This window comes from Paramisgurnus dabryanus, chromosome 20, assembly GCF_030506205.2.
Source record: "Paramisgurnus dabryanus chromosome 20, PD_genome_1.1, whole genome shotgun sequence".
Taxonomy (NCBI): domain Eukaryota; kingdom Metazoa; phylum Chordata; class Actinopteri; order Cypriniformes; family Cobitidae; genus Paramisgurnus; species Paramisgurnus dabryanus.
In genome coordinates this window covers 6,865,056-6,877,494 of record NC_133356.1, presented here as the reverse complement: position 1 = coordinate 6,877,494, position 12,439 = coordinate 6,865,056, and the positions used below count along the sequence as shown (strand labels likewise).

The 12,439-nt window shown below is 38.7% G+C and overlaps 1 protein-coding gene across 1 annotated transcript in view; it reads left to right on the top strand.

Annotated features, from left to right (window-relative positions):
• Positions 1-9,782, top strand: part of fgfr2 (fibroblast growth factor receptor 2) — a 47,344-nt gene extending 37,562 nt beyond the window's left edge. Inside the window, exons 15-18 of the mRNA XM_065296154.2 lie at positions 272-342; positions 6,149-6,286; positions 6,838-6,943; positions 8,040-9,782. Coding sequence (XP_065152226.1) covers positions 272-342; positions 6,149-6,286; positions 6,838-6,943; positions 8,040-8,204 — 480 coding nt within the window. The 3' untranslated portion in view covers positions 8,205-9,782. The remainder of the gene's footprint in view (positions 1-271; positions 343-6,148; positions 6,287-6,837; positions 6,944-8,039) is intronic.
• The last annotated feature ends 2,657 nt before the right edge of the window (positions 9,783-12,439 follow it).

The following is a 12,439-nucleotide window of genomic DNA, read 5'->3' as shown; positions in this document are numbered from 1 at the left end:
TTTTTAGATTGAATTAAACCCAATATCTGCCTCCTCGGGCACTATTGACTCTTGTAACGTCTTCACGAGCTTCGATTTGTAAGCGTGTTCCTGAGGGAAATTCGAGTTAGGCGGTCCGTCTCAAAGGATTTCGTCCGTAATCGTTATTGGCGAGCTGCTTCGGGTTTAATGAAATTCCAGGCTAACAAGGGTCTCGCACAGATAAAAGGTTTGGCTGTGTGGATGTTGTGGGTTGACTGTCTCTGACCTTCTCTTTTATCCATGTGTGTAGGGTCGTCTGCCTGTGAAGTGGATGGCTCCAGAGGCGCTGTTCGATCGAGTATATACACACCAGAGTGATGTGTAAGTCAATCTGTTTAGTGTTTTTTTCTGTTTTTCATGCTTTTTATATTAAAATGAGTCCTGTGGTATTAACAGGCTTTTTCTTGCTGTTTTGCTTTTATATATCAAACTCATACACAGCATTCAGTAGAACGCCAATGGTGTTGTACTTTACACGTGGAGGTATTAACCAAAGTAATTTGCGTATTTTTAGGGGCCATGAAAGCTAAAAGTATAGCTCCAATTTTATGCATACGCGGGCCGCACTGCCATATTTTGGTAACCGTGTGTACTTTGTACGAGTAGTTCACACATGCGTGTACAGGAGAATTTATTATGTAGCCCAGGACATGCATTGCATTTTGTTGCAATGCGCATGCGTTGAACGTCTGTGTACAAGTCAAAAAAACTATCCTTTGCTGTGCACATGACAATGTGCATACGTACACATAAAAAAAGCTATACTTTACACTAAAGCTTTACACAACAGCGAAACCAGGAAGGTTTTATTGGAGTTTGTTTACATGATAGCAGCGTTTTGGGGTCCTGAAAACGCTGACTTTTGACAGGATTTAAAGTGCAAGTTTTTGAGAGATGCCCCGTCGTCTCTGAGTTTATAACGAAAATGCCAATATGTGATAATGGTGATGTCTTGCGCATGTGTTAATTCAGTCTATAGGCATGCGCAAGTATAACCAAAACAACATTAGCGGCCTACAGGGCTGTGTTTGGGCTGCTTAAAAAGACACTGCACTTTTTTTTTTAAATATGCTCATTTTCCAGCTTCCCTAGAGTTAAACATTTGATTTTTACTGTTTTGGAATCCATTCAGCCGATCTCCGGGTCTGGCGGTACCACTTTTAGCATAGCTTAGCATAATCCATTGAATCTGATTAGACCATTAGCATCACGCAAAAAAATAACCAAAGAGTTTTGGTTTGTTTCCTATTTAAAACTTGACTTTTCTGTAGTTACATCGTTTACTAAGACCGGCGTAACTACAGAAGAGTCAAGTTTTAAATTGGAAAAATATTGAAACTCTTTGGTGATTTTTTTGCGTGATGCTAATGATCTAATCAGATTCAATGGATTATGCTAAGCTATGCTAAAAGTGGTACCGCCAAACCTGGAGATCAGCTGAATGGATTGCAAAACGACTGACTGATCCACCATAATGTGTAGTATACAACCTGCTACATTGTCTAAACAAAACCATTTGCTGCCTTGATTGTTTGTGTTTTTCGCTCTGTTGAAAAATCCCTTACGAAAATTAACCATGGTTTTATTGTGGTAAAAGTGTAGTAACCATGGTTTTTTGGTGTATTGATTACTATCAGCAAAACCATGGTTTTACTACACTAACTACGGTTTAACTATGGTTTTTGAAAACCATGATTGTCAAAACCATGGTTATTTTGTAGTTACTATGGTTTTACTACAGTAACCATGGTTTTTTGGTTTTAACTGTAGTAAAACCATGGTTAATTTTCGTAAGGGATGCGTATGTGCGCAGGCGTGTAGTATTTCTTTACAAAATAACTGGCCTGCCACGTGTAAGACAGCGTTTATAGTCGTTTTCGCTGATCTATGTAAACACAGATATGTACATTTAAACTTTTAAAACTTATTAAACCTTTGATCAGATATTATTAAATATGAAATATAATGATATGCAATGACAGCTTGTTATTAAACCTTTCTGAATTGTGGAAAAATTTCGAACTCTGCTATAAAGTCGATTTTACATTTTAAAAAATAGTAGTTATAGTATTATTCCCTTTTACTAAGCAAGAAAAGAGGCTGAAGTGTTTTTGTGGGTTAGGGAGAGAACGGGTAAACATCTAGGGTTTGTAAAGAAGGTGAGGAGGAACGGCTGGCAGGTGAGCAAGTGTTTTTCTCCTGACAGAAATGAAAGCGGATTGTTGGACAGCTGAGGAAGTGTTTTTGTCAGGCACAGACATAAGAAGGGTGTTCATAGATTTCACGCTCGGCTTGCAACCAGCGTCCTGTCACTAATCTGTGCGACTTCAAAGCCGTCTGACGGGCAAGACGTTCACCTCTCGGAGACCCGGACGGAAGTGACCTCCAACTTCCCTCTTCTTTTTCTTTCGTAGGGTGAAATAATCCTCTCTTTATGTCATTTGTGTTGGTGTTTATCCTCTACAATCCTCTGCTTCATGCCTCTTTCTTTGCATTTTAGTTTTTGTCTCCTAGAAAAGATGAAAAGCACCGGAGGTTACACACGGTTTCCTGTTGGGTTTTCTTGAATCCTTTGCGGGATTTTTTGAAGTTTTTGTCAAATGCACAGGTTGTCTTGTAAAGCGATTAGATAACGTACATGTTGAAGGCTTTAAAAAAAGAGCTGTGTGGAATAACACACAATAGGTTTGAAGGAAACAATTCAAAAGATCTGTAAAGGTTTACTTTATGATCATTAGTCACGACTGCCTGGTTTGGCTTTTGCTTTATGTATGTCTTGTGACATATAGGGTTGGGTAAAAATGTGTTTGCTGGAAAAGATTTTTGTAAAAGTCATTTTTGTTGTACAGCATGGATGCTCAGGTCTAATGATTCATGTTTTAAATGTGTGTGCGTCTATCTCATACAGGTCATTATGTTTTGTAATGATTGTCAGCTCTTTGTGTGTGATGTGTGCAGTAAAATTGAATCAATAGCAAAGAGCCCCTCGCTGATGGCTAATGCTTAAATGTGTTTATCTCAGGCTGAACACTAATTATACACCATCAGTCTCTATGCTGCTCCGCTCTCTCATTGGCTGGATGACAGACACGATCCATACGTGACATCATACTGAGTTAGGGCATAAATTATAACCAAAAATCGGCATGTTTTGAGTCCCTAAGGACTGGTATATATAACCTGCAGGACTTGCAAAATGGAAATATGGATGTGTCCATGTAAATATTTGGTTTGTTAAGATGCTGAATGGCTGCTTAAAGTTCATTCACACCATGATGAGGTCATCAGGTCAACGGTGTTAAATTAAAAGTAATGTGTCGCCCTTTTCAACCTAGAAAAACTGGACCCCTGTGTCTTTATTGCCTAGTTAGTATTTTTTGTTAATTAGTAAATGAGGTCTAATAGGGAAAATCTCACACAAGCTTTTCACGCCCAAATCAAAACATCTATTTGGGACCATTTTGGGGGGTGAATTGTAACTTGGATAACAAAATTAATTGCCATTTGAAAAAAGTATTTTTTGAAATTTTTCAAATATAGTTTTATTTCTCTAAAATGAATTTGTACGTTTAACTACAAATGTTTTCGCCATAAAAATAGCCATAGAAATTGCCATTGTGTTAAAACAAACAACCAACCATGTTGTAGTAAACAGTCACTACCTCGTCTTTGGTCTATTGCATTCAAGCATTTGGGTTCAAGAGGGCATTGCAGTGACCCCTGAGTCTTTCTGCCCCCTCTCTGTGGGTAATTGATCACGGGGGTGAGCAGTTGTTACAAAGAGAGGCTGAATGAAATGATGAATTTGGTAAACATGTCACAGGAGATACAGCGCTTGATAAAGACGAGAAGAGAACAAACAGAGTAACTGATTATATAAACAAACAACCACAGCAGCGAATCTCTGTGCTTTGCTCTGTGTGTTTAAGCCGCGGTGAGCCAGAAGAAAAGTGTATCAGAAATCAGTCTTTAAAGGGATAGTTCACCCAAAAAATGAAAATTATGTAATTTTTTACTTATATTGTTACAAACCTGTATATATATATTTTGTTTGGCTAAACTTAAAGGAATATATTTGTAATAAAGCAGGAAACAGAGGCACCATTGACTTCCATTGTAGTAATATACTACTATGGAAGTCAATGGTGCTCAAAAATGGTTTGTTACAAACATGGCTTTCTTTGTATCTTCCTTTGTGTGCAGCAGAACAAAGAAATTAAAACAGGTTTGTATTAGCTTTATTGTGCTTCATTTGTGTTAACTAATATTTTTTTCTATGCCTAATATAAATGTACATGAGCTATTCATAGCTTGATTTTTCCCTAAAATGTAAACTGAGTGACCCTGTGGTGCTATTAAAACATTGGTCATTAAAGCGGCCTTATGCTGTAAGTTTCCTCTCTATCGCCATCTCTGTTTAAAACATAAAATTGCAAGGGATAGTTTACCCAAAAATGAGTAATAAGTATTATGTTGTTGATGTTAAATGGTTTTATATTGAAGTTAGCGGGATACTATTAGTTTAGGCAGACTGCTATAGGCCTATTTTAGGAAGCGCTTAAGTTACGTAAGATGAGTGAAAGGTTCCCCTCTCTTCAGATAAAGTAACATAGAATTGGCACGTGTTGAAAAATCATTCCCGCCGCTACGATCTTCCAACCCACCCCCCGTATACCCGCTTGACGTTTGATGCTGTGGGTCTCAATGTTTGTTTTGGCTTGGACAATATGTGTCATTGCGGTCTTGCATTGAGGACAGCTTTGAAATGTCCATGCACAGTAAGAGATACTCATAGAACGATTGCACTGAGACTCATACACTTACTGCACTGTTAGCACCAACAAAATATCACCACTGCACAGATTTTTGGTTCTAGGATTTGAATTTGTGTGATGTTAAAAAAGCAAGATGCTCTTATTGATTAAAGAGGAACAATTCTTTTGGACGGTTACGTGTCCACCAGGAGCTTCATGTAAAAATTTTTTTGGGCCTACCTACCTTTCATACTGTAGTCATAATTTTTTACATCAATTAAACAATAAAAACAATTAAACAATAAATACCGAAAATAACATGAACTAAAAGATTATTAAATGCTGTAGTATTGATCATTGTTAGTTCATTTTACAGTCCCTCCAGAAAAACGTGATTATGCGATCGCATGATTTAACGCATAATCAGCCAAAGTCCGCATATTTATGTGGGGACCGCATTTTTTAAATATGCCGCACTTTCGCCGCATTAATTGCAGATTTCTGCTCGCAAAATATGCAGGTCTTGCGTGATTTCATTATCCCTGCATTTTCTTAGCAAAAATCACATATATCTTAGCAGAAAGTTGAAAAATGTTGCATTTACTTCACACATGCGCAGCAATGTCCCCTGTTGTCATGGGAATGTTCGGAAGTGACGTAATTACGCGACGTGAACATCAATGAAAAGCTGCAAAAGCAAAAACAGTTTTGCAAGTTCCCGCAATTTTGGTGATTTCCCTGCAATTTTATGCCATGAAAATATCCCGCATATTCTATCGGATTTTTTAAGAAAACGTGCCGCAAGATCAAGAATTTTTGGCAGCAACAATCACAAAAAAAAAACTTGTTTTTCTGGAAAGACGGATTTTAGCTAATTTTTAGCTAATAACAAGCGTTGTTGGGCTACACATAAGAAATGGACTTTGAACTATCATCTTTGGATACATTTAATCCGGGACCGTGCACAATGATGGCACAAGCGTGTTTGCGTCTGGGTTTATATAATTCATTAATAATTAATTGCGTCTATAAAGCACGCACATGATTAAAACTGTGAAAATCTCAGAAAAGTGAAGAACTGATCATATTTTGCCAATGAAACAAAGTGAAAGATGAAAAGATGCTTAATAGATTTTAAGGTTGTATGCAAAATACACTTCGCTCAAAAATCCGGGAGGGCACTGAACCCGTTCAGTTTAAAAAATGACACCTCTGGTTTCCACTAATATTAAATCAAAATTGCATTGAATTTTTTTTTTTATTGCTATTTATTTTTGTATATGCTTCTTTGATGCTTATAATTATTATTATTTGTATTATTATTATTATAAAGTGTAATGTGAATATGTGTGTGTTTTCTGTATCTCTTCTAGTTGGTCATTCGGGGTTCTAATGTGGGAGATCTTTACGCTCGGTGGTTCTCCGTATCCTGGTATCCCAGTTGAGGAGCTTTTCAAGTTATTAAAGGAAGGTCATCGCATGGACAAGCCTGCTAACTGCACCAACGAATTGTGAGATATTTTCTTATCTGTCTGCACAACGATAACATCTTACCTGCCTGATATAAACCTATTGAGATTCAAATGTGTTACGCCAAGTGATTTTTTTTTCAATAATTAACCATAATCACAAATGTAACTGGTGGACATTGAAGTCCAAATTTGTTTTCCTAATACACGTTCCTGATCTTATCATGCACAATTTATGGGTGCACATTATTGCAAATGCAAAGTAAAACAATTGTCTTGTAATCTTTCATCAATGTAATAACTTTCTGTACCTCTGAAATGATTTTCCGTTGACATCAGCAAGCATTTTAATTTATTTTTTTCTGCAAATGCATTGATTTGCTGCCAAAGGGATGCTTTGCAGGACCTGAAAGGGAATGAGTGAAAAATGTTAAAGGAAGGTTTTTAATTGATCACCTCTGTTGAAAAAGTGTGACGTCACATTAATATCGAATCGAGTTAAGCGAGTCAACATGGTTAGCACATGTGGTTAGCTGGATGAATGCATTTGTGATTACAAATAAATAAATCACATCTCATTGTCTTTATTTCAGGTACATGATGATGAAGGACTGCTGGCATGCAATGTCATCTCACAGACCCACATTTAAACAGTTGGTGGAGGATTTGGACCGCATACTAACGTTGGCAACCAATGAGGTAAAGCGCATACAACACATACAGTGTGTTTCTTCAACGCAAACAGACGACTCACACTTCCCCTATACGTCTGTGATTTATCAAACGTATCCAGCTTGCAACGTTTTGCAAGATTCGTGAGGAAGCGGAAACATCGGATGGGTTTTTACGGTCAGCTCACAGGTCGAGTGTTGCACGTGCTTGATTTCATCCAGGCTTCTTGCGCTAGCGCCGCTCAGGTATCAGGCGGATACCGGGTCGAAACGCCAGCTGATTCTTTCCATTCCCTGGCTGTCGTTCGCCATATCCGTGCGGCAAACTGAGGAATGGAAATCTGTCACAAAAGGGATTGAGCCGCCGAGGAGAGATCAGGCCAAAAGCGTCGTTCTCGCTCTTCGTTTTGAACTTTAGAAATGTAATAAAGCGCCTTCGCTTTCTTTCTCCCCCCATCTTAAACCGTTCACAGATGTGAATGTCTTTAGTAACGTGATCTGCCTTGTGTTGAGCAGCGAGAGTTGAGCCAAAGCTCATTTTCAGCAACTTAAAACCCTCCTCTTCCTCCAGTCGAATAGTTCAGTGCCAGCTACAAAGACTTCGGGTTTAGTTTGAGGAACAAACAGGAAAAAGCCTTTTTGTATGTTTTTATGTCTTATGCTAGGTTTGGATGTAGATATGCTTAAAAATATATATGTCTTCAAGGGTGGTCCCTTATGTTTCCAACAAGAACTTCAAGAACGTCAAGTCTGACCAGTATGATTATTGTATTTCTCTGAAGTAGATTGTTCTCGCATGAAATCTGATTCAGTGAATTCTTGAACACACTTGAATTTCAAAAAAAAATATCAAGACCTTCTGGTGTTATCTGAGATACAGAAATAATTTTTTTATGATAAATCTCGCAGAAACACTTATACTTGTGTTATAAATTGGCTGCTTTATTTCTGTTGCTCAATCATTGCATAAACAACCCAACGATCATGGGTTTGATCCCAGAAACACACTTACTATACATGAAACGTATACATTGAATAAAAACATCTGCCATGTTTATTGTGTCAGGGTACATTACTGGATACTGATAGCATTATCATCATCTCTCTTTCTGTGTGTGTGTTAGGAGTATCTGGACCTGTGTTCTCCAGTAGAGCAGTACTCTCCCAGCTATCCCGACACGCGGAGCTCCTGCTCTTCCGGAGACGATTCCGTCTTCTCCCATGACCCTTTAGCAGATGAACCCTGCCTACCCAAGTACCAGCACATCAACGGAGGCATAAAAACATGAGCCGCCCCCCTCGGACTTCTCCAAACGCATCACATCCAAGCCACGCCCACAGTTCTCAAAAAGCGAATGACTTTTACCCACAATTCCCTGTACCCACCCATAACCGCATGATGCCTCCTCATAAACCTCGCACTGGACTTTCGAAGCATGTCGAGGGAGGACTGCCGGCCAGCGGTGCTGCTTTCTAAAAACTGATGTGTGTCAAGCGCTTTTTTATGAAGGCACATGCTTGCACACAAAAACACGTGACCAAGCTCTTAAGAAGAGGATAGGATTGAAGTTTAGTGACTGAACTGAGCTGCTTCCAGGGATCCACCTCTTGTATTCTCTTTTGTTTTAAATGTTTTTTCTAGTTTTTGTCACCATTCCGATCTGTTGCTCGGCATTCCAGGAGTTTGTGTTCGCGAGAATGGAGCACACAAACCGAACTCTTATGAGACTGAAAATAAGTGTACGATGTGTCGTAAAACTAACACAAGAGGAACTAGAAGAACATAACAACACTGCCTCCGATTTTTTTATTTTTTTTAAACGTTGTTTTACACTCTGTTTTTGCCTTGATAACACAGTTATCATACAAAAGCCCATGCAGTTATTCTTATTGGTAAAAAAATAATAATACATGGTATATAATGCTGGGTATATTTGTAAATATATTCAAATATGTAAAAATATATATTATATATTTACATGAATTATTTTTTGTATGGACTTCCGTAAAATTCCTTCCTTTTCCCCCGGAGTCACGTGAATGTAGACACGTATGTTTCTATTACATTCCCAGACAGACGCGCACACACATACACAGCAGGGCTCGATATTAAAAACTGTTGACAAGGCATCAATCTCCATTTTAGCGGGGAGGCTAAATACTAAAAGTTAATTATATTCAATTTGGATTTTATTAAGTTTTAGCATGGCATGCATATGACCTTATAATAGGCACAAAGTGTAATGTCGAGTCCTGCCGCGTACACATTTCTCAATGCTAACACACAGTCGATTATTGGCTTTCAGGGACAGATATAGAATTAATTTATTATGTTAAAAAATAAATCGAAAGGACAAAAAGTAATAAAGAGATAATAATAATAATAATAATAATGACATAGAAACAATAATGATTCATAATGTTTATTTTGTAATTTAAAGTGACATTTCAGTGAGGCAACGGTACAAAGAGTTATTTCCAGCCGGTATTGAAACATTCGAAAGATCTGCATTTCTTACGTTTTTATATATACCGTATACAAATGTGAATGGTAAGTTAAAATGCAAAAAATAACGTACATTTTATAGTCAGCTAATCCCTTTTCTATAGTAGACGATGTTTTTATCCGGCTATTTTACTCACAGTGAATGTTGCATTTTAGTTTGACAAACACCAGACATGTCATTGCCAAACAAAAGGTCGCAGTATATTTTTAGGGTATATTTTTATACCTCTTCAGTACATTCATTTAGATGAAATCAAGGAAAAGTATTACGAATTGTGTTCATTTTCTTCCAAACAAATGAGGTTGTGAACAAGTGTTCCTGACAGATTTGTAAAATTAAAGAGAAAAAATGAGCTGTTTACGTTTCGTGTTTGATTTTATTTGCTCCAAGTGTTATTAAAATGTCTGCCTATAGGGGGGGGGGGGGTCACACACCATATGTGTAGCTCAGCGCCACGCAGCGCCGCTCCAAAAAATTGCCGCCAACAGGTGGCGCCTGTCCTGGGCACCCAGCTACAACTCAGGAAGTTGCTGAAATCCCTGTCGCGCCACTCACATAGTTTAATATTAAATAACATCATCAATAACGATTAACATTGGCTGGTAACGTATATTTTGCACATTTGTAAGTAGGCGCTAGGCGAGTAAGCTCTCGCTATTTAATGTGCACTTTTGGTGTACGATAGCTCCGAGTTGTCCTAGACGCGACGCGGCGCTGTGCGGTGCTGAGCTGCGGGACCGGTGTGCGACCCCCTTATTAAAATCTTCAGTTTGTAAATTGATTCGCCTTTACAATAACCAGTGTTGGGGAAAGTTTGCATTAAAATATTAAGGAATGCATTACAATAATAAGTTACTTTCCCCCCAAAAAACTAATTGCGTTACTTAGTTACTTATCATGGAAAGTAATACGTTACTTTTGCGTTACTTTTTCTTATTTGGCTTAGGCTTGATATCTTTCAGGCCTTGTAGGTGTTTTTATGACTGAGAAGTTCTGCATTAAGAAATTGCATTTCCATCGCATAAATGTCAAGTTTTGGCCTGCCATCTCCGTTTCTGGCTTAAACTGTTCCTGCCCAGGTGCGCACGCATAAAGTGCAAAATTCTAAGTGACAACATTCAGTTTAATTTAGTTTAATCATTATAATTATTTTATCAAATTAATTAAACTGAAAAGTATCTTGAATTACTTTTTTAAAAAAAGTAACTCAAATATTAGTGTGCACATTTATAAAGTAATGCGTTACTTTACTCGTTACTTCAAAAAAGTAATATTATTACGTAATGCACATTACTTGAAATGCGTTACCCCCAACACTGACAATAATCTATTTACATGGTAAGTAAAAAGGTATTTCAGAGGATTCTTGTTAAAGCAACTAAATAATTTGTTTAATAAAAAAATGTGTTATTTGAGCTGAAATTATTATTGAAATAATTTTAGCAGTGGGATTTTTTTTATCACGATGGACACAAATTTATATTAATTCCTGTAATTGGAGTTTATTCGATGTAAACAGTCCTTTACTTGACGGATTTACATGACCATTGCAGGATTTTGGACCTCTATGGACAAGGTTAGTATGTGATTTTATTACACTAGGTCTTATTTTAATGTACGGTAATGTTTAAGTCGCTCTTAGTTGATTCATTGAAGTGTCATCTAGCACTTGTTTCCAATTTTTTTTTGCCCCCATCAGATTTGGCTGTTTTTAGCTGGACACTACTTTTCAGTAGGGAATACATAAATAAAGCTTGAATATTAATTTATATTGTAAAGGTGACATAGAATGATTGAACGGGGTATTTATCCTTGTTCTATGATGTGACATGTAGACAAAACATTTTTTGTTTGGGTCTGTAATGCCTTAGAAGCTTCCTAAAAACCTCTCTCAGATAGCTCTATTATGGTGGGGGATTTTAAACAAGTGGTTTTGCACCTATTTGGCTCCCCCTACTGGCTTAACTTGCAATCTCATTACTGATTGGCTGACTTTGCTGCCACTCACAAAATGTAGCCAATTATTTTAAAGTGGAGGGGCAGTGAGATGCCTGTGATGTCATAAGCATCAGATTTTCAGATTGGGCCGTTTTCTGGCTGACATTTCTAAAAGAGGAATTTCTATGAGACTGAGATGTTTAGCACTTTTTGTTTGTTTGTGAATGCGGATAGACTACCATTATTCAACAAAGACAAGGTAAAAATGGTTTTTCATTCTCTGTCCCCTTTAAATTGGATGCATGTCTTGACGACATTTTAATAGGTTTTAGATATCTTTTGATCTTCTTGCTGTTTTTTAGCTTCCCTTTCAATACGGTTCACTTCGCATTGCGTCAGTTTGCTGACGCTATGGGGGGAAACTCCTGTTTACTCCGTGATTGAAGCCTATTGGTTAACGTCTGTAGAAAATACAGACCAATGACGTTTGAGCCCGCGCGGGGGCGTGGCACACGTCCCTATATAAGCCGGTGAAATACGTCAAGAGCTCATTACTTTTCTCCTTCAGCGCGAACCTTCTCGCTGCTCCGAAGAAGAAGCCCTTACTCGCCGTCGATCCAAGCACTGCAGCGGACTACAACACACCAGCGTGTTCCCCTGCCGCTTTCCGGTGAGCCTACAAGAGTATCTAAAAGAGCAGAAGCGCGTTGAGATAATGTCGCTTCGGCATTGCGGCTCCTGCCGAGCCCCTTTGCCCGTGGAGGATTTCCACAAAGAGTGCGTCATCTGTCTGGGTCCTGCCCACGCCGAGGCCGTACTCACTGAGGCGGGCTGCGCCCACTGCGAGCTCCTTCCTATCGCGGTGCTGCGCTCCCGCCTCGAGATCTTTAAACGGAAGGCTTCCCGTGCTCTCCCGCCTAAACAGCAGCGGAGCCGTGAAGCTGGAAGACGCCCTGAGACCGAGTCCACGCCGGCTCATCCCCCGCGTGCTCTGTCTCCCCGCCGTCATCCTGTCACCTTCGCCCGTGAGGACTTACGCCCCCTGCCGAGTGCTAGCGGCATGGTTTCCTTTGGGTCCG